The sequence below is a fragment of the Salvia miltiorrhiza genome, unplaced genomic scaffold (genome assembly GCF_028751815.1).
Source record: "Salvia miltiorrhiza cultivar Shanhuang (shh) unplaced genomic scaffold, IMPLAD_Smil_shh fragScaff_scaffold_19_1, whole genome shotgun sequence".
Taxonomy (NCBI): Eukaryota; Viridiplantae; Streptophyta; class Magnoliopsida; order Lamiales; family Lamiaceae; genus Salvia; species Salvia miltiorrhiza.
The window spans coordinates 145,658-168,386 of record NW_026651441.1 but is presented as its reverse complement, the minus strand read 5'-3'; the positions used below and the strand labels follow the sequence as shown (position 1 = coordinate 168,386).

The 22,729-nt window shown below is 36.6% G+C and overlaps 2 protein-coding genes across 4 annotated transcripts; one reads left to right on the top strand and one right to left on the bottom strand.

The window, feature by feature from the left end:
• Window positions 1-248: 248 nt before the first annotated feature.
• Window positions 249-3,732, bottom strand: LOC131002766 (uncharacterized protein At2g29880-like). Of its 3 annotated transcripts, none has more exons than XM_057929232.1 (4): window positions 3,183-3,732; window positions 2,631-3,005; window positions 1,144-2,546; window positions 249-1,070 (listed from the first exon to the last, which is right to left on the bottom strand). In XM_057929232.1, the coding sequence occupies exons 3-4, from the start codon at window positions 1,714-1,716 to the stop codon at window positions 336-338; spliced, it is 1,308 nt and encodes a 435-aa protein (XP_057785215.1). In that variant the 5' UTR covers window positions 1,717-2,546; window positions 2,631-3,005; window positions 3,183-3,732; the 3' UTR covers window positions 249-335. The 3 variants fall into 3 exon arrangements, with proteins under 3 accessions (XP_057785215.1, XP_057785216.1, XP_057785217.1); XM_057929233.1 differs by having other exon boundaries at window positions 2,631-2,988; XM_057929234.1 differs by lacking the exon at window positions 249-1,070 and having other exon boundaries at window positions 1,777-2,546; window positions 2,631-2,988.
• A 126-nt stretch (window positions 3,733-3,858) lies between these two features.
• On the top strand, window positions 3,859-15,211 carry LOC131002765 (endoribonuclease Dicer homolog 1-like). Its single transcript, XM_057929230.1, has 20 exons — window positions 3,859-5,433; window positions 5,524-5,637; window positions 6,313-6,523; window positions 6,853-7,247; window positions 7,878-8,106; window positions 8,898-9,070; window positions 9,151-9,273; window positions 9,352-9,512; window positions 9,604-9,837; window positions 9,966-10,116; window positions 10,200-10,382; window positions 10,830-10,988; window positions 11,063-11,158; window positions 11,251-11,879; window positions 12,517-12,617; window positions 12,707-12,906; window positions 12,982-13,896; window positions 13,997-14,161; window positions 14,301-14,677; window positions 14,767-15,211. The coding sequence occupies exons 1-20, from the start codon at window positions 4,441-4,443 to the stop codon at window positions 14,942-14,944; spliced, it is 5,787 nt and encodes a 1,928-aa protein (XP_057785213.1). The 5' UTR covers window positions 3,859-4,440; the 3' UTR covers window positions 14,945-15,211.
• Window positions 15,212-22,729: the final 7,518 nt, after the last annotated feature.

Here is a 22,729-nt window from a genome sequence, read left to right as displayed (position 1 = left end):
TTAGGGGTCCAGCGGCCGCTGGAAGGCAGAACTCGCTGGAAACCCAGCGAGCGCTGGGAACCCAACGAGCTCTGCCTTCCAGCGGCCGCTGGACCCCTAATTCAGAATGCTCCAATTCTGTCGATTTTAATCAAATCCCAAACAAATACCCCCTAATTCATGCTCAATTCCGTGGAATTCATCAAATCTCCAACTATATACCCATAATTATATAATTCATGCTTCATAAAATCAACCAATATCCATTTAAAAAAAACAAAATAACGTCAACATTCATAAAAATTCCAACATTGAAAAAAAAACGTTAATTCAACGACATCCATCAAAACACCTCCCTAACTATTATCTTCGGTCTCCGCCTGTGTGTCTTGATCGGTTTCAGTTATATGTCTATTTTCCCACATAGCATTAGCAATACTTGCTCTCCATGTATTAGCTTCATTCCTCTGTGACAGCTGGCTTTGAGAAAGATAATCCAAAATGTCCGCATCGTTTTCAACATCTGCTGCAACATTTCCTTCTTCAACTTCGACTGGAAATTCATCAGAACGACACTCCTTTCGGAGAAAGTTATGCAATCCAGCACAAGCCAAAACTAACTCTGCTTGTGTTTGAAAAGGGAACGGAGGAGCTGTTTTGAAAATTGTGAAACGTGATTTGAAGATTCCAAAAATGCGTTCAATCACGTTTCGCAATGATGCGTGTCGAAGATTGAACAACTCATCTGCATTTCTTGGATTACGCCCGTCACCACCGAAATCTTTGAGATGATAACGAACGCCACGTAACGGAGCCAAAAACTGTCGACGATTGGCAAATCCACAATCTACTAGAAAATATTTACCTTGAGGCACGTGGAGTCCATTGGGTCTAGAATATGCATCACTTAAAATTTTGGAATCATGGGCTGAGCCTTCCCATCCACTAAGCACATAGATGAACTGCAAATCAAAGTTGCAAGCTGCCAAAACATTTTGCGAATTCACCCCATGACGGTTACGATAACAGCTCACGTCTTTTCCTATTATCGTGGCCGGGATATGAGTGCCGTCTATAGCCCCGATACAATCCTAAAATAATAGGTGAATGTGTTATACAGAAATCATAAATGTTTAATATAATACAAGAGCATAAATATTATACCTTGAAGTAAGGATAAAATCTTGTACTTTCCCGGATTTTAGCGGGTATTGCGCCAGTCGGCTTAAACATCATGTCCGGTGCTATGGTGTTCAATGCTCTCAAGATTTTGTTGAAATTCTGACTAGTAGCAAAATGCGAACGACCAAACCTTTCACGAACGTTACAATAACGATCGTTGTGCCCTACAATGATGAGGAATGTTGCCAACATTTCTTCAACAGTTGTGTATCGTGTATCATCCACATGAGCTTTCTCCCTAATGATCTGGCATAATTTGATGAAGACGTCAGGATACATTCTATACAACTGTCGAAATTGGCTCGGATCTCCATCCATCATGTCCATAATAAAACGGAATCCTTTCCTAGTCTTTGGTCGTCGCATCAGAGCGTTGTCAGCAGTCGGATGATGCGTCATCATATTCCCCAATAGAGTGATAACTACCTTAGCTGATTCCATCAGTTGCCTAGCATGAACAGAAAGTTCAATCTCCATCTCTGTTTCGATTTCATCCTCAAGTTCTTCATCTATGTCTTCTTCAATTGCAATTTCAATTTTATCTTCATAATTCATGCTGCCATTTAAAACAATGAAACAATAATTGAAATAAGAATAAAAGGGAAACACAAAAGATAGCCTTTAAAAAATACTAATAAAAAACCATTCATTAATCAACAAAATAAAGTATTAAAACATAAAACCAACAAAACAATGTACTCATAAAAATATGGTGAAACAAACATAAAAACATAGTTCAAAAAACATGACTAAACTATCCTCTATTTCCTAGTCTTGAATTCTATCCATCTTTTGCGTTGAGGAACAGTCATTTTCATAAATCCATCTTTTTGTGACTTTGTAACAAGCAAGTCAAATGCTGTGTAGCGGTCATCTTCACTCAAATCAGGAATTTCTAAGATAGCATCCCAAGTTGTAAAACTTTTTTCCTCTTCTCTTTTCTCCATCATAGTATCTCGTTTAACAAAGAGGCTTTCAACTCGATCCATTGTGCTAGTGACTTTTTTAATTTCTACCAGGAGCTCCTGATGCGAACTATTTTCAGAGTGGCCTGAATTTGTCTCAAACTGGCCTCTGCTTCTCTTGGCGGGAGCTCTTCTCTGAGTGGACTCCACAGGCACTTCAGTGGGCTCCAAAGGTGATTTGGAGCCGGATAACGGTGGATCATCTTCACCCAGTACTACAAACGCCTCAGTAGCAGTATCGTAATTCAACTCCTCTATGGTTGGACCTCTACTTTCATCAACTCCTATTGTCCTAGCATCAGTAGCACTGCCAACTCCAATTGCGTTTCTTCCTACAGCCACACCGTTTCCAACAGCAAGTCTCAATTCATCATAATCCGAAAAACTCCCAGTGCGTAAGTATGCATCTTTTGGGTGAGCCTAAAAACATAAATAAGAAAATTATTAATTAACTATATTATTTAAATTAAATTGTGTTTAAAAAATAATTGATAACAAATTTACCTCTATATACGCATCCCATACTTCATCTGGGGCCGTGAATTTTTTGGTGTCGTTGTCATAACCAAAACCAGAGTTAGACTTCATGAGGTTTGAATACGCAGTCCAACGGCTCTTAAACCATTTGATACGACTTTGGTAGTGATTATAATTTTTATTGCACCTAAGTTTGTCATTCAGAACAGGCAATATTCTTTCCTCTACTGTTGCTTTGCTAAATATACCACTATTATCGCGCCATCCCCTAATTGCAGATTCAGCCAGAATTCGTAACAAGGCATCACTTTGTTCCTGTGTCCATGCTTCATACACTGCCCTTTTTTTGGATTCTTGTGGTTGAGAGTCTCCCATAATAATATTACTAGACACCGAACAGTACTATATGAATGAATAAAAATAAAAAATAAAAAACATCAACAAAAAACAAAAATCAACTCACATGCAATAGAAACACAACATACAGTTGCTAATAATTTATAAAGGTACAATATTCATGCTATAGAAAAATTGCATAATTAAAAAACTATGAAGATATAAAATTTATGAAAAAAATACCTGGCTAAAAGGTAAAGTAGAACCCTGAACTCTTTTTTGAAGGCAGTAGGCGTCTGTCAGATTGTGGGGAAAAAAAATCGAAGACGGGTATTTAAAGGCGTTGCTGGGCTGGGCTGCCTGGGCCCAGCGACCGCTGCAACCCAGCGGCCGCTGGGAACCCAGCGCACGCTCAAACCCAGCGAGCGCTGGTCTTTCTCAACGTGTGCTGAGTTCCGGCGCTCGCTGGCTTCTTGGCCGCGGGCGCTGGAACTCAGCGATCGCTCGAAACTCCATGGATTTCAATTCTCGTGGTTCTTGGCCGGATTTCGTCGTGTGTATTTTTTTGATGAAATCCATGAAAGTCATTCCGGATTTGAAGTCAATGGAATAACGAATACACCTAGATTTGTATGGATTTTAAAAAGTCTGAAACGAATACACCCAGATTTATATGGACTTTTAAAAGTCTGGAACGAATACACCCAGATTTCCACAGACTTTTAAAAGTCTGGAACGAATACACCCAGACTTTTAAAATCCAGGGAAATTTATTAAACTCCACAACTAATACACCCCCTAAGTTAGCTATAAACTATATTTACGTGTCCACAAATCGTATTCCCAAATTCTCAAACTAGGTCGACGCTCGGAATATACGTTATATTAATAGAAGTACACGAGAGCATATAAATACGTATATTAGTTGTCGGAACCAATTCGGAATCGAAGAATCGGGGGCGCGAAGAGAATTAGGGATTTGAGCTGTTGGATGGAAGAAGAGAAGAGAAGAGAAGAGAGAGCAGAGTGGCGTAAGATAGACCGGTGGGGGAAGGAATCTTCGAATCACACAATTTGCTTTGGTTGCTACTTGCTCTATCTTCGCGTGCTTCATACGGTCTATTTCACGCTTATCTGCTTTCTCCCCTCTCTCTAACTCGCTCTTTCTCTCTCTGAAACTCTCTGACCCCTCTCTCTCTCTCGCTCGCTCTTTCACCCCGTTTTAGTTCCCAAGGAAGCTCGGAGGCGTTGCTTGTTACTGTTTTGGACTATCAGCTTTCGTGGTTTCCCTGCTTTTTTATTTAAGTTGTTTATACTGTTTAATCGTTGTGCCTGCTTTAATAGTGTGTGATTTAGTGAATTTAAGGGTTTTTTTATTACAATTATTTGCTGTATTTCATATAAGAAAATAAAAAGAAATTAGCATAAGCAAGCGGTAACACTACTTCTGTATTGGTTATAGTTGATTATTTAGTAAGTTATAAGCAGTTTGGTGGAAAGAATGGGAGAGGAAGCTGGGAGTCCAGCTAATGCTTGTAATCTCGATGCTAATGGCAGACCTTCGTACTGGTTAGATGCTTGTGAGGATGTGTCGTGTGATGATTACTTTGTTGATTTTGGACCTGTCACAGCCAATTCAGTTCCGGACCCGGAACCACACTCCCAGGGAGGCTGCAATGATCCTTGTTTCTTTGGCGGAATCGATCAGATTCTTGACAGCATAAAGAACGGTGGCACAGACATGCCTAACCATAATTGCACGAATGGCAGTGTCAATGGAACTCATAATTCCTCTGCTCAGCAAGCCTGTGTCCAGGATCAACACTCACCGTCTAAGAGTGCTGTTATTAATGGCAATGGCCAAAGGCTGGCAGTAAGCAGCAACAGCTGCAAGAATGAAAAAACTAACCTTGGTAAAAGGTCTCATGAAGTTAATGATGTTGAGCAAAGACGTGACAAAAGAGCTCGTGGAAGGGATCCAAAGGAGAGGAAAATTTGGGATAGGGCTCCCAGTAGGAAGAGACTACGTGGTTGGGATGATATGGAGACTGATGGGCAGCGAAGAGACCAAGTGAGGAGAAGAGAACGCCATGGTACAGGTAACTGGAAGGACAGAGACCACAGGGAAGCAAGGGGTTACTGGGAGCGAGAAAAAGAAACTAATGAACTGGTTTTCCGAACTGGTTCTTGGGAAGCATGCAAAAATAGAGACGAGAAAGCAAATGCTCATAAAAACAACAAATATTCGGGGTGTGCAGAAGAGACAAAACCAGAGCAGCCGATGGAGAAACTTCCTGAGGAGCAAGCTCGCCAATACCAGTTGGATGTTCTGGACCAGGCAAAGAAGAGAAATACAATCGCCTTCCTTGAAACAGGTGCCGGAAAAACATTGATTGCTGTCCTCCTTATGAAAAGCATCAGTGCTGAATTGCAAAAACAAAATAAGAAAATGCTAGCTGTTTTTTTGGTGCCTAAAGTCCCTCTTGTTTATCAGGTATAATTTTATGGGCCATCATTTGAGAATTTAAACCATTTTCATTTGTTAATTTCCACGTAAATTAAGTCTTTGTTTGATTAAATGCAGCAAGCTGAGGTAATCCGTGAGCGTACAGGTTTTCAAGTCGGCCATTACTGTGGTGAAATGGGTCAAGATTTCTGGGATGCAAGAAGATGGCTGCGCGAATTTGAAAGCAAACAGGTACTTTCGAGTTTAACAACCATTCTAATGTAACTTGAACAAATTATGATAATGTTCATTTCAAGAGTCTTCCTTATGAAGTTATTTCAAGTGTGCTTGTAAGAATAATATTGGAAGGTGTGGACTATGTGGTGAGCTTATTTTAATGACGGTATAGTGTTGGCTCCTCATGTCATTGCAGTTGGAGTGAATATGGTAGAGGAATAACAATTAACAAATACAGAGCTACTTGGGAAGGAACATAAGACTCATGCATACTATAAATACTTTCTGATCCTTACATTGCAGTATTTGGGATTATGCGATACCCATAAACCTTGTTAACTTCATCATCCAAAGTGCTCAAGTGTTTTGGGGAACCATTATCCCAATTTTGAATAGGTCTATTTGTTTAGAAAGGGATAGTAGAATTTTCGAAAGCTTGGAATTCTACATGATGAGTTTTAGGAGAGGATCAAATTTAGGGTTGCTCGGTTGTGTCAGGTCACAATCCTTTCAGGGCCTTTCTCGTGTTTGATAATATTAGTCATTGGGGTGCCTGTAAGAGCTTAGCTCTTGCATGTTATTTGAAATTCCTTATTAGTATATTTCCTTTCCTGTAAAATATGTATGTGAATTACTTTGGAAAGACGGACAATCTTAAAAAAAATTCATACTTGCTGTTGCTCAACACAGGTCTTAGTGATGACAGCTCAAATTCTTCTGAACATTCTACGACACAGTATAGTGAAAATGGAAGCCATCAATCTCCTTATTTTGGATGAGTGTCATCATGCTGTGAAGAAACATCCTTACTCTTTAGTGATGTCAGAATTCTATCATACAACACAAAAGGAGAAGAGGCCATCAGTTTTTGGGATGACTGCATCTCCTGTAAACTTGAAGGGTAATTTTCTGGTGTGTTTATTATGATTGATTATGTTATTTTTCTACTACTGTGCACAACAGAAATTGGCTTAGGTGGAGCTTCCTGGGCTGTAGCGAGCCTTGTTGGGTGCCAGGCAGGCCTTATGGGGGGTCTTGGGGGGCCATTTTGATCTTTATTTTTATAAAATTAAATCAATTTTCTCAATAGATTTGGTTTTTGAGGAACTTTCGGCTTTGTAATGTGAATAATAACTCAAAATAGCTTGAGACATAAATATTATCAGTGGGGAAACATGAGTCAATAGCTTCAGTGGTGTGCTTACAAAGTATTCATTATGTATAATTCAGGTGTTTCTAGCCAAGTTGATTGTGCAGTAAAGATTCGGAATCTGGAAACTAAGCTAGATGCCGTTGTTTGTACGATTAAGGACCGTGAGGAGCTGGCGAAACATGTGCCAATGCCTTCAGAAGTGGTTGTGGAGTATGATAAGGCTGCTAGTTTATGGTCACTCCATGAGCAAATAAAACAAATGGAACAAACTGTCGAAGAAGCAGCTCGTTCAAGCTCTAGAAGAAGTAAATGGCAGTTTATGGGAGCCAGGGATGCTGGAGCTAAGGACGAGCTGCGCCAAGTTTATGGTGTCTCTGAAAGGACTGAAAGTGATGGTGCTGCTAATTTAATACAAAAGTTGAGGGCCATCAACTATGCACTTGGTGAACTTGGACAGTGGTGTGCTTACAAGGTAGATGACTACTCATGATTCGATTCTTCTATTGCCTTTTTGAGGAATTACAACATTTTCTGGTTTATATGTTATGAGTTTAGAAAATGCATTTGGTTTCAAACTTCCAATAGCTTTCTTTGCGACTCCAAAAATGTTAAAAGTATCTTTTTTGATAAACACATGTTAGTACCTTGTGCTTTTTCTAGGAGATTTTATTCGTGTTTTCTTGAGTACCTTGTGGTTTTTATAGGAGTTCATGTTGTCTCCATAGTATTTTTTGAGATGTTTATTCCTTTGGGTTTGAGGTTGAGGTGGCAGGAATGTTTGAAGATGGTTTAGTTTTTGTTGATTGCTGAAGCACGAGTTTAAGATGTTAGTTGCTGATAGTGAGAAATATATTGTATGGGTAAGGAATGGTAACACCCTGGGTCCACGAGGGTGGTGCCCGTAGCACTACTGCAGCACAATGGGCTCTGCCAACAGCTACTTGGCATTCGTCCTCGCTTTGCCAAAATAGTAACCCAAGTTGCATGAAGAGTCCATCGGACCCGTATACTAACTGTTGAACTTCCATTATCCACTCGATGTGGGACATTAAATGAACAAATTCCGCAATAAATATATCAGTGATGCTTGCCCCTTTTGCAGGTTGCGCAAGGATTTTTAACTGCTTTGCAGAATGATGAGAGGGCGAATTATCAACTTGATGTCAAATTCCAAGAATTGTATCTAGACAAAGTTGTTTCTCTTTTACAATGTCATTTGTCTGAAGGAGCTATTTTGGAGAGTGATACTAGAGATGCTGAAACAAATAATAGCCCTTCAGAAGAAAATGGACCTGAAGAGCTAGAGGAAGGAGAACTTACCAACAATAGTGGTAAGTGGTTCTACTTTGTGGTCATACAAAGTATCATTAGCTGTCTCACTCTTTCATGCTTCACTGTATTAAGCATAACACTGCAAAAAGAAATGGCACTTATAATTGTGCATGGGGTACATGATACATACTACTTTATCTCAGAGTCTCAACTAAACCCAGATCCGACTGCAAGACTGGCTTAGAGTTATACTTATCCATTGATGGCCTTCATCATACTTAGTTGCATTATTGAGAGGCAGTTGTATGTTGGAAAAAGAATCTTACATGCTTACCTTCCCTACTTTAAGTTTCTTGTTAGTCCTCTTTGTTTAAGTAATCAATATGGTCAACAATAAAGATTTAGTTAGTAGTCCTACTAAAGTCTTTCTTGCCATGTTTGTCTCTATATCTAGTAAATCAAACAAGATTGTTTCTTTTCGGGTATCTAGTGTTGCTGAATGAAATCTATAAAAGTTACATGACTTGTCAATGATGGGTATTCTTTGTCAATTTCTAGGAGAGTAGGACATTGATAATTAGTCAGACCGAAGATAGCAGTGCTTCGTTATGCAGCAGATGTTATTCTTTTTAGTGCCTCAATACTTTTTGCTAGGTTTTTATTCACGACATATACATGTCAAGCAACACTCAGTTTGATTTGCTTATTTTCTCAGCTTTTGATGGTGCTAAGATATCATCAGAAGCATGGCTATATGCTTGTTATTGTTGGTTCATATTATATGCTCCTTATATCCTCTTGCTCTCCTGAATTTTAGTTGGATGTAATGTCTAGTATGTCTACATGGTAGTTGTCTCTGGTGGAGAGCATGTTGATGTGATTATTGGAGCTGCTGTCGCTGATGGAAAAGTGACTCCAAAGGTGCAGTCATTGATCAAAATACTTCTCAAGTATCAGCATACAGAGGATTTTCGTGCTATAATCTTTGTCGAACGAGTTGTGACTGCCTTGGTTCTTCCTAAGGTAACCAAGTATAGAATTCACTTCCTAGGTTTTTGCTTGCAGTTGTCTTCATGTAATCATTAGTCTGTTTGTGCATATAGGTTTTTCAAGAGCTTCCATCATTGAGTTTTGTCAAATCTGCAAGTTTGATCGGGCACAACAACAGTCAAGAAATGCGAACCAGCCAGATGCAAGATACTATTGCCCGATTCAGAGATGGCCGGGTATGTTGGACTCACGTGATCCGCTCAGATGCCTTCAGCTTGTCTCATTAATTTGTTTGTTATGTGAATTTTATTCAGGTGACTGTTTTAGTTGCCACTAGTGTTGCTGAGGAGGGACTTGATATTCGGCAGTGCAATGTTGTCATTCGCTTTGATCTTGCCAAAACTGTATTGGCATACATTCAGTCTAGAGGTCGTGCCAGAAAACCTGGTTCTGACTACATCTTAATGGTTGAGAGGTAACATGGTTGATATGTGATTTTGGTGCCCGCTGACATACTTTAAGAAACAATTTAAGTTGCTTAGTTTATTTTACTAATCCATTTGTAGGGGAAATCTATCCCATATGGCCTTTCTAAAGAATGCTAGGAATAGTGAGGAGACTTTGCGCAAAGAAGCCATTGAGAGGACTGATATCAGTCATCTCAAGGATAACGGCAGCATAAATTCTGCTGAAGATATAGCTGGTGCAGTATACCAAGTGGAGTCCACTGGTGCTGTCGTGAGCTTAAATTCTGCCGTAGGGCTCATCCACTTCTACTGCTCTCAGCTGCCCAGTGACAGGTCTCTTTCTCTCTCTCATTGTTCTGGTGCATGCATATCTTTGTTTTCTCCTTTTTTATCAGTTGCTTTTTAAACACTGCTCTTTAACTTCCTTTTTTTTTTTTTTTTTTTTTTTTTTTTTAATGCAGGTATTCAATTCTCCATCCAGAGTTTATTATGGAGCGCCATGACAAACCTGGAAGCCCTACCGAGTACTCTTGCAAGCTCCAGCTTCCCTGTAATGCACCGTTTGAGAAACTGGAGGGACCTCCATGCAAATCAATGCGCCTTGCACAACAGGTATTTTTCATGCATTACTATCATCTATAACTTTGTCTAAAGTGTATAAGAAATATCTAAATCATAGATTGCGAAATTTTCAGGCTGTTTGTTTAGCTGCTTGCAAGAAACTCCATGAGATGGGAGCATTCACTGATATGCTATTGCCAGACAAGGGAGTCAAGGGCGAAGCTGATAAAGATGAACAAAATGATGATGGGGATCCTCTTCCTGGAACTGCTAGGCATAGAGAATTTTATCCTGAAGGAGTAGCTGACATTCTCAGGGTTAGTTCCTTGATCTTTCTTTCTGATATGCAATTGCCTTACATTTTGTAGCTTAATATGAATTCAAGACTATTGTGAACTTTATACATGCTTTCTGTGTCTCTTGTGTATTAGGGTCAAAGATGACTAATATTGGTAATACTTTTTCTTTCTGGCTAAATGCATAATTCCACCTGGACACATTTGGCAGTCCTTTACTTACTTAAATTAGCATAAGTTCATGCAAAATTCAAAGTAATGGAAAAAAAGCCATTTGTGAAATATGATGTGTAGTCTTCCGACAGAATATTGGAAGATTTCAGTTAGGGTATCGTATAAAGTTGAGGTTTTCTGGAGTTCCGGCTCCATATTTTGTTTATATACTCATATTGTGTACTTATTTTTGCAATTAATACTCGACAATTAGCTAGGCTGTTACAATAACATGTTAAACCTTCTTCTCTACAGGGGGAATGGGTATTGTCAGGGAGGAGCTGTGACAATTCCAAGTTGTTTCATCTTTACATGTATTCTGTCAAATGCGAAAACATTGGCTTCTCAAAAGATCCACTATTAACTCTGGTTTCTGACTTTGCAATATTGTTTGGCCATAAATTAGATTCAGAGGTATTTTACTTTGCTTTTAAATCATTGCTGAGTTGCAAAATAAGGTTCTTAATATGCTAGCTTATTCTTAACAGGTATTATCAATGTCAATGGATTTATTTATAGCTCGGTCTTTAATAACAAAGGCTTCACTTGATTTTAAAGGGCTTATAGATATCAGAGAAACTCAGGTGCATTAATAATTTCATTTCAATTCAATTTGCTTTTCATTTATTTATGAAAGTAGAGTTTGTCAGAAACATTGATTTTCATTTCTATTTAGCTGGAGTCGCTCAAGAGCTTTCATGTACGATTGATGAGCATTGTATTGGATGTGGATGTTGATCCCTCAAATACTCCATGGGACACATCAAAGGCATATTTATTTGTTCCCTTAACTGGAAGTAGATCTGTAGATGCAATGAATGAGATCGACTGGGATCTAATTCAGAATGTTACAAAAACTGAAGCATGGAATAACCCCCTTCAGAGAGCTAGGCCAGATGTTTATCTTGGCACCAATGAACGAACTCTAGGTGGGGATCGAAGGGAATATGGTTTTGGAAAATTAAGAAATGGCATGACTTTCGAGCAGAAATGTCATCCTACCTACGGGATTCGAGGAGCTGTTGCCCAGTTTGATGTGGTAAAAGCATCTGGGTTAGCACCTAAAAGAGATGGTACTGATTTGCCACACCAAGTTGTTTTAGGAGAAGGCAAGTTGATGATGGCAGATTTCTATATTAAAGCAGAAGATCTGGTTGGAAAAATTGTGACTGCTGCTCACTCCGGAAAGAGGTTCTATGTGGATTCTGTACGCTATGATATGACTGCAGAGAATTCATTCCCAAGGAAAGAAGGCTACCTTGGTCCTTTGGAGTACAGCTCTTATGCTGATTATTATAAGCAAAAGTATGTCCTCTTGCTGTTGTAAATTTGCTTGTATACATTCTTTCGTCCGTGCAAACTCTCATGGTTCTCATTCTGGTGGGTCCTTGATGGGATTGATTGGGTTGAGGGATGAAAGGATTCTTTTCTCTCTTGTCAATAAGAGAAGAAACCTTTTTCTTCATGTTACTTAGGGGCATTTGCTTTTGAGGATTAGTCTTGATGGATAAAAATAGATAGATTAATCCCTTGTTTACTAGTAAGATGGATTGGAACTTTGAGATATCACAAAGCCCTTGATAATTTCTATCATTTGAGCTAATTTTGCTTGATTCATATCTCATTGAAAGGGTGAGATTGAAGATGTCCTAGTAATGAAGATAAAAATACCCAATCATACATTTTATCAATCATAAAAAGTAAACGCCCGCTTAGTGTATTTCTAATGCTGAAGGTTCTATTTATCATGTGTATTTTCTTTTCTTACCTGCAGAATTTCTTGTATACATGAGTTACTATTAATAGTGATGTGTAGAGAGTCTCTGGGCTTGTTTTATATGTATTCTCGTCAACTACTAGAATTCTTGGATGGTTTTGCTAGCTTCTCTTCTGCACTTGCAATAATGGTGCACATGGTTATTAACACCAAATCAAACTGTAGGTATGGAGTAGATTTAAGGTATAAGCAGCAACCTCTAGTAAGAGCCCGCGGTGTTTCCTATTGCAAGAATCTTTTGTCTCCACGATTTGAACACTCAGAGGGTATGCTCTTCGTAATTAAGTTCTATAGTATCTTGTTAGGCTTGATAATTCTGTTGTGATATCTGATTAATCATAAGTTTGTGTTATAGGTCCTGACGGTAAATCTGAAGATATCCATGAGAAGATATATTATGTTTTTCTCCCTCCTGAGCTTTGTTTTGTGCATCCACTTCCTGGATCACTAGTTAGGGGTGCTCAAAGATTGCCATCAATTATGAGAAGGATTGAAAGCATGCTGCTTGCGGTACAGCTTAAGGATATTATTAATTATCCTGTTCCCGCGACAAAGGTTCTATCTATCATCTGTAATATCTTTTAGCGTTTCTTTTGCATTAAAGCTGATGTGTATGCTTTCTGTTTTCAGATCCTGGAGGCTTTGACTGCAGCATCATGTCAAGAGACTTTCTGCTATGAACGAGCAGAGCTCTTGGGAGATGCTTATTTAAAATGGGTAGTTAGTAGGTTTCTTTTCCTAAAATATCCTCAGAAACACGAAGGTCAGCTTACTAGGATGAGGCAGCAAATGGTAAGCAACATCGTGCTGTATCAGTATGCACTGGTGAAGGGGCTTCAGTCGTACATCCAGGCAGATCGCTTTGCTCCATCTAGATGGGCTGCGCCTGGAGTACTTCCTGTTTTTGATGAGGACACCAAGGAAGATTCATCATTGTTTTTTGATCAAGAAGTTAATTCTGATGGGAGTTTCAGGAGAAAGCACGAAGATGAATATGAAGAAGATGAAATGGAAGATGGGGAACTTGAGAGTGACTCTAGCTCATACCGTGTGCTGTCTGGAAAAACACTGGCAGATGTCGTGGAAGCACTAATTGGTGTATATTATGTGGAAGGTGGAAAGCATGCCGCTAACCACCTTATGAGATGGACCGGAATTGATATAGATTTTGATTTGAAAGAGATAAATTACTCAATTGTGCCAAATTCTGTTCCCGACAATATACTGAGAACTGTTGATTTTGATGCACTGGAAAAGGTCTTGAATATGCAGTTCAGTGATAAGGGCTTGTTGGTAGAAGCAATAACCCACGCATCACGTCCATCTTCGGGAGTCTCTTGTTATCAACGATTAGAATTTGTTGGTGATGCAGTACTGGATCATCTCATCACAAGGCATCTTTTCTTCACATACACAGATTTGCCCCCTGGACGCCTCACCGACTTGCGAGCTGCTGCTGTTAATAATGAGAATTTTGCTCGTGTAGCTGTTAAACATAACCTTCACTTACATCTTCGTCATGGATCAAGTGCCCTTGAGAAACAGGTATACCGTTTCCTCTGCATTGCTGTTTACTTACTGGTTTAAGTTATGCACTTTGCATCATCTTCTAAACATCCATTGTCTTATTTTGTCGCATTTTCAGATTCGAGATTTCGTGAAAGAGGTCCAGGTTGAACTTTCAAAACCTGGATTCAACTCTTTTGGCTTAGGGGACTGCAAAGCTCCTAAAGTTCTCGGAGACATTGTAGAATCGATTGCTGGGGCTATCTTCCTTGATGCTGGATGTAATACTGCACTTGTCTGGAAGGTTAGATTCTTTATCTTCCTTTGCTGGAGCTCTAAGCTTCTTCATAAGATCTCCAAAATGAACTGCTAAGTAAAAGTGGAGTCATAATCTGTTTCAAAGTTCGCCTATTTAACTTGAAGTTTTTTGGATTGTTGAATAGGTTTTTCAACCCTTGTTGGACCCAATGGTTACCCCGGAAACACTCCCCATGCATCCTGTTCGAGAATTACAAGAAAGATGCCAACAACAAGCCGAAGGTCTGGAATATAAAGCCACCCGAAGTGGTAACCTGGCTACTGTGGAAGTATACGTTGATGGTGTTCAGGTCGGGGTTGCTCACAATGCCCAAAAGAAAATGGCGCAGAAATTAGCTGCTCGAAATGCTCTTGAGACATTGAAGGAGAAGGAGATGGCCGATGCCAAAAAGAGCGCAGAGGAGGATGATGGTAAAGAGAAGAAAAATGGGAGCCAGACTTTTACGAGACAGACCCTGAATGATATCTGTTTACGCAGAAATTGGCCAATGCCCCTCTACAAGTAAAAAACATCTCACTGTAATTAGTCTACTTTTTTATTTGAACAGGTCACATGTGGGGAAATTGCCTAACCTAATTTCTTTTCTGTAGGTGTATAAACGAGGGCGGACCTGCACATGCAAAAAGATTCACATTTTCTGTACGTGTTAATACGTCTGATAGAGGATGGACCGATGAATGCATTGGTGATCCAATGCCAAGTGTCAAGAAGGCAAAGGACTCTGCTGCAGTTCTTCTTCTGGAACTTCTGAATAAATGGTACGCATAATGATTCTTTAACACAACCATTGGTATATCATAAACTTACCTTCCAAGAGAAAACATAGGAACTTCAATTATCATTTATTTTGACATGGCAGCAGTTTTATTTAATCATTATTTCTGCTGCTTATTATTTTACCTAACACTACGAGAGGTTAGAGAAACTCCGGCTAGAATGTTGATATGATGAGAAGAGGAGATAAACATAGAAGTTCATATTTTGTTTCATTTCCATTGATTAATCACTGAATTATTTTCATTTGGAGAGCCGTCATATTATTTCTTCACTTAATTCTTTACCTGGATTTCTTATGTGCTTTATTCTCCTTCTCTCCCAATATGAATTTGGGTTCGTCTAGTTTTTTATTTTCTGTTCTAACACACAATGTGTGTATACAATATTATGATTTATATGCACATGTTGCGTGGTGTCCCCTTGGGAACTATAATTTTCATTAGTGGTTCATGTATATTGTAAATGCTTCATACCTAAATACAATCTTTTGAATTTATCTCATACCTATATCTAATCGCTTCATGTGTATCTAATCTTTTGAATCTATCTCACTCCTATTTATTCAATATTATAGCAATTTTTTATATTTGGGAGATGGGCTATGGATTTTTTATTGTTATTAATATAATTATTTGAAATTGCATTTTTTTGGGAATGTCAAAAGATACTTGAGGTTTGGTGTGTAGTTTTAAGGATTCACACATATTTATAAAAGGGAGAAATATATATATAGCCATGAAAAGAAGTACTAAAACTTATAAAGCCATAGTCATAAAAATATCCTCACCCGTCTTACTTTAATAGACTCAATTTTTTTTAGCACGAAAATTAAGAAATTTATTTTTTAGGAGAAAAGTGGTGTGGTCCACAATAATTAAGTACTCCCTTCGTCCCTGAAATAAGTTCATCTTTTTCCTTTTTGGGACGTCCTCCAAATAAATTCATTTCTTTTCATTTTTGGATAACTACCCCACCACTAATAATACTTTATTTATTCTTACTTTTCACTTTTTCACCACTCCCAATACTAATTATAACATTTTTTCACTTTTTCACCACTCCCAATACTAATTATAACATACACCCTCCGTCCCAGCTTAAATGTCCTGTTTCTTTTCGGCACGGAGATTAAGAAATGTGTATAAAGTAGATAAAGTGGGTTGGTGGAAATTATTTAAATATTAAGTATAAAGAGAGTGTATTGCCAAAAAAGGAAACAGGACATTTCAAGTGGGACAACCCAAAAAGGAAAGCAGGACATTTCAGCTGGGACAGAGGGAGTATTTTTCTCCACTATCAATACACTTTACTACTTTTCCTTAAAACCCGTGCCGTCCCCAAAGAGGAACTTATTTTGGGGACGGAGGGAGTATATTTTTTTACACAAAATGAAAAACGAGCCTATTATTATAAGACGTCTCAAAAAAAAAAAAAAAAGAGCTTATTAGAGTGGAACTGATGGGGGATAATATAACTACCATTTTAACTTAAAAAGACAACAACACCCTCAATGAGTCCTATAAATAATAAATTCTTTCGAGTTTTTTTTCTATCAGAACATTTTTGATTTTTTTATAACTTTTCTTGGATCAATAAAATATGAATTTCCCTTCTCTCTTCTTTTATTCTCTCGTCGTGCCCCCTTCGTGTATGGTTTTAAGTGGCCACGACGTAAGGCTGCCTACTACTGCCACCCTCAGTCGTTGCTTCGTGCTGCCGCTTTAGCTCCTCTGCCATCGCAGCTGTTTCCAATTGAAACCCTGTCCAAATGAAACCTCCGTCTTCCACCCCCTTCGCAGTTGCGCTGCCGCCCCGTCCTCCGAAATATAATCAATTCGTTGACCTGATGAGGACTCAGATTCATTTCGAAACTTGTCTTGTTACTGAGAAATCCAACTTGATTAGAATCATCGAGGGTCAGACACCATTCTCTATCTCATCGTTCTAAATTGGAGGAAAAATTATATCTATGACTCGTCGTTCTCGATTGAGCGAAGCCCAACTGCAAGAGGAAAAGACGTAGTTTGATGGCATATGCACGGATTTGTGCACGAGACATGACATGAAGACGTCTATGAAACCCTAAACAACTCTATTTAATCACAATTTTAAATGAGTGGAATCGCCCAATTGCATCTTTCAGGCGTTGTCTCGTTAACAAAATTCTAGTCGTATATTCAAGAACATTTAAAGTAAGAATTTTGTGTCTTACTGTGACTGAAATAAATGTATGTAGCCAAAAATATTAAATTACGCATTGTATTAGCAACAAATCAACCAAAAAATTATGTTTGAGTATAAAGAGCATTCGTGTACAATTTCATGTATAATTTTGTGTACTCAAGAACATGCATTTCTTTTTTTAAAAAATGATTACGTACCTTAATCGAAATGGGACTGGACCTCTAGCTCCAAAATATATTTTTTTTAAAATGTCAAATTACAAATGAATATTTACATATTTTAATTAATGTTTATCGACAAAAAAGACATAAAACAAATTAAATTAATTTAATGCAAAAAAAGCAAAAAAAAAAAAAACTAACAAAATGAAAACAGTTGAAGAAAAAAGAAAAAAAAAGAATGCTATTAAATTAAAAAAAATCCGAAAAGAACCAAATGAATGTAAACAATCGAAAGACTTTCGACATAAAAAATTATGTTTGGGGCATAAATATATTGTCTGTAAATAATATCGTGTATTCAAAAAAATTCGATCTAAGACTTTTGTGTCTTACTGATTGAAATAAACGTATGATCCATACAATATCTTACCCGAAGTATTAAATTATGCATAGTAGTAACAATAAATCAGCGAAAAACTAAATTTGGGGCATAAAAATGCGTCCGTGTACAGTTCGCGTATAATGTCATGTATTCAAGAACATTTGTTGAAGAATTTTGTGTCCTATTGTAAGTGAAAGAAATGTATGATCCATAAAATATTTAGCCCCAAATATTAAATTATTCATTTTAGTAACAATAAATCAATCAAAAAGTTAGGTTTGAGGTATAAAAATGCATTCGTGTATAGTTTCGTGTATTAAAAAACAAGCATTTTTTTAAAACTCTATTTATGTACATTAACTAAAATGAAGCTGAATCTTTCAGAATCAAAGATAATTTGGAACTCTAGCTCAACACACACACACACACACACATATATATAGGGTGTGGTTCTAGAGAGAACTACATTATTTGTGAGAACGTGAGAATCATCAAATCTAATGTATCTACTGTAAAAATTAATACATTCGCAGTTAAAATTAATGCACTCAAAAAAATAAAAAAAAATTGCTCCCTTCAGGATTCGAATCCAGGATCTGCATTCATCCAACAAGATGATACATCCACCATAGATCTTGATGATCGAATGACTGAAAATGGTTCTCCGTTATTCTTTTATTTAATGGTTCTTTCTTGAACCTCTCCCTATATATATATTTAAATCTTTTTTTTTTCAAAATATAATTTATTGGAATGTCAAATTACAAATGAGTGTGTATAGATTTTTAATTCTAATTAAAAAACTTGATTCTAATTAATGGTTACTAACCCATCTTTAGGAAAATAACTATAAAAGTGATAATTAAATACAAAAAATTCCTCAAAAAAGATAATTAAATAGAAAAATTCGAAATTAAAAATAAAAAAATTAAAACAATCGGAAAAAAGAAAAAAGCTATCATTATTAAATGAAAAAAAAAGATTACAATGAATTCAATCATTTATATATATAAAAAAAACAGAAATTAATACTCCATCCGTCTCACAAAAACATGAACATTTGTAAGTGGCACGAATTTTAAGAAATATTAGGTAAAAGTGTATTGTGAGTGGAAAAAGGGTCCCACTTTATGAAAAGTAGAGATGAAAAGTAAATGAATTGTGGTGGGGTAGTGTACCAAAATAGAAATGTTCATATTTTTGTGAGACATCCCAAAATGACAAAATGTTCATATTTTTGTGAGACGGATGGAATACTATTGAATGGGAAAAGAACGAATGGAACAAATGAAAAAGTAAAAATAAAATAAAATTAAAGAGAACAACTCACTATTTAATGTCATTAAATGGCAGAAGAAAGAAAAATAAATAAATTAAAGGCTAAGAGGGTGTTTGGCTGATCTTATAAGCTCTTCAAAACAACTTTATAAGCTCATTTAAAGTGTTTGGCAAAATGAGCTCCTAAACAGTTTATAAGTTCAAAAAATAAGTTTCAAGAGATTATAAGCTCCCAAAAAATAAGTTCTTATACCTCCAACTTATTTCTTTTATAATCTTATATGCAACAATTATTTTACAAATATTTTTCAACTATAATTTATTATTTTTATCATATATCATTCAAGTTTATTTCTCTTCGATTTTCTCTCTCTAAAAAATATTTTCTCTCTCTAGCAAAAATCTCTTTCTAACTTATAAGCTCAATTATCCAAACATTTTGACAACTTATAAGTTCTTAAAAAGCTACATCTTATAAGCTCTTAAAATATCTTATTAGCTTTTGTAGCTTATAAACTCTTTAAAATAAGCTTAGCCAAAGAATAAAAGAAATGAAAGTATTTTTCATTTCTTTTAATTTTTTTAGAATATTTTTTATTTTATTTTAATACTATCATATTACTTTATGTCAACATTATGTGAATAAAATTGTCATTTCATTCAAAAATAGCTACTTTTATTATAGATTTATAAGTATGACTTTATAAGTTTTAATAATTATATTTTGAGTGGATTTTTAAAATGGCCACTTTCATATTGTAAAATTAAAAATTGTCCACTAAGATAAAAATATTAAAAAATGGCCAGTGTTACCAAAATATCCTTCACATTAAAAATTTAAAAAATGTCCACTTTACATCACCCCTTTAAAAAATCCCGCAATTCACAACCAAAAATTTTTGGTTGTGAATTCACACTGGTTGTGAATTGTGAATTCACAACCAGAATTTTTTGTTTGTGAATTCACAACCAATCGAATTCACAATCAAAATTTAATTCACAACTAGATTTTTTTGGTTGTGAATTCACAACCTAAATTTAATTCACAATAAGAATTTTTTTGTTGTGAATTCAAAACCAGTCGAATTCACAACGAAAATTTAATTCACAATCGTAAACCCTAAACCCTAAACCCTATCTGAACCCTAAACCCTAAACTCACTCTAAACCATAAACCCTAAACCCTGAACCTTAAACAATCGAACTCACAATAAGAATTTTTTGATCGTGAATTCACAGATTTGAATTAGTTACATAATGTACAAAAGAAACAGGTGGTCTCATTTCCCAACGGTTAACAACTCATATCAAACTTTTCTTACTGTAAATTTGTAGACGCCCATACAGTTTAATTTTCCCACATCACTTATTAATACGTCCCATATTTTCAATATAACTATTGAAATAAAATTTCGAAATCGGAGCAGAGTCCATGGGATTTAAATCAGATGTTTCTTGATGGTGTGGCGGAATTTTGCGCAGTCATGTGTGTGTGTGTGGTCTTTGTGGGTCCACGTTTATTCAGTCTTTCCATGGCAAATGTAGAATTCACGTTATACGTTCTAGAATGCTTTGGTTTGAGCTAAATTTTATACAAACAAAAAATTAAAATAAGTATATACGAGTTTATAATATTTCATTTTCTTGCATATTGTATCTCATTATTCAAGTTCTTGTGGCGGCGTCGCCACGTCGCGTTTCTGTTTTTTTTCTCTCTTTGTCACCTAGCAAAATCATTGGTTTTGGAATTAAGGGAGTTAATTTATGTAGAATTTATCATGAAGATATTATGATTTTATTTTTTATTGTGTGATATGGCAGTGATGATATTTTCATTAATTTATTGGTTCATGGGAGACAAATGTCTAATTTTAATAAAAGAGTAAATCCCATCTAACGTAAAACCTAGGAATTTGATATACATTTTCGCAAGTTATATATATAGAGTTGCATTCTCGTAGAACCCTCCCCTTAGGTAGTATATAGATCCAAATTTATATTATTAATTGAAAAAAGCGGACTGCACAAATGAACGACATGTGACGCTGACACTAAAAGATTCCATTCTTAAAAGATACGAAGGGGCAAAACAATCATTTTTCTATTTCTTGCGAAAATCATGTATATGACGAAGCAGAACACTGCATATTGCACAATAGAATAATGCATATTATAAAACAGAACCGTGCACGACTAATTGCAAGAAAATATAAATAGAACAATACATGACTAATTGCAAGAACCATGCGTATGACCAGTAGCGGATCTAAGATTTTGAATTTGGCGTGCGACAAATAATTACATAATCATAAACGTAAAAATATTTAATGTTAAAGGCAATACATTTCAAAACATTGTTAAATTTTAAAGTTATATATTTCAAAAATACAAAAGAAAAATATATAAATATCTAATTTATTTTTCGACGTGTCTTCATTATTTGAAAGTGATCGACAAATTTGTCATTAGAAATTAACTGAATAATCATATAAAACTAAATCTCTCATACTATTTAAATATAGTAGATTTCAGGAAAAATAATGCATGGTTCATTGACACGAGATGCAAGGTTCGTTGACACAATATGCATGGTTTATTAACACAATATGCATGGTTTAATTTTGACAGCAAAATCCTTTTCAATTTTTCCTCCACCAATTTTGCAACATTATTCTTCGTGTTTCTGGCGAACTCCTCTGTAACCCACCGCCTCCTTCTCCGATTTCCGACGATTCTCCGATTTTTCGACGAGTCTTCATTATTTAAAAGTGATTGACAACTTTGTCATTATCAATTAAAGTGATTGAATAATCATATAAAACTAAATCTCTCATACTATTTAAATATAGCAGATTTCAGAAAAAATGATGCATGGTTCATTGATTCGAGATGCAGGCTTCAGTGACACAATATGCATGATTTATTGACACAATATGCATGATTTAATTCTGACAGTAAAATCTTTTCCAATTTTCCTCCACCAGTTTTGCAACCTTCTTCTTCGTGTTTCCAACGAACTTCTCTGTAGACTGTAATCCACCCCCTCATTCTCCGATTTCCGGCAAACTCCGCCTTAAACCACCACCATAGCCTCCATATCTATCGATCCATCAATATTCTATCAAAATTTCATTATCCACCATACCATAATCACAATATATATTCGGATCATTATGTGAGAAATCGTAGGTGGTTGTTGTTGCTGCTGCCGCCGCTGTGCATAAACCACCATCGTCTGCCACCACGCCGCTGCGCATCATGCAACTTTGGAGGATGATGAGGAAAAGAAGAAGAAGAAGAAGAAGAAAAAGAAGAATAAGAAGAAGAAGAAGAAATCACGTTGTTGAATTATAACGTGAGATTTTAATATGAACGGTGGATTACTTGCGTAAGTGTGAGAGATGACGAAAAAGAGTTTGTGAAATATGAGAGGTAGAATGGTACTCAATTGTATTATGAAAGCGTATCCATTACAAATGACGATGGACACTATTTATAGGATACATGAGTGTCGGGGTACAATGGTAATTTCCTCTTCGGATCACGCAATATGCGTGTAACTTGAAAGCAGAGCTGAGGCTGATGTGTCAGAGTCCGTTATTCCGTATATCAGGATGACAGCAGCATACATGAGTAGAGATGTTCCTATATCCGAGCGGAATTCTTCTTCGGTCTCTGTCTCTTATCACTTCTGGAACGCTTTACTCAGTCTATACTCCAGAGCTGTTGATGTTAGGGGTGGGAATTTCGGGATCGGGTAATCGGGTACCC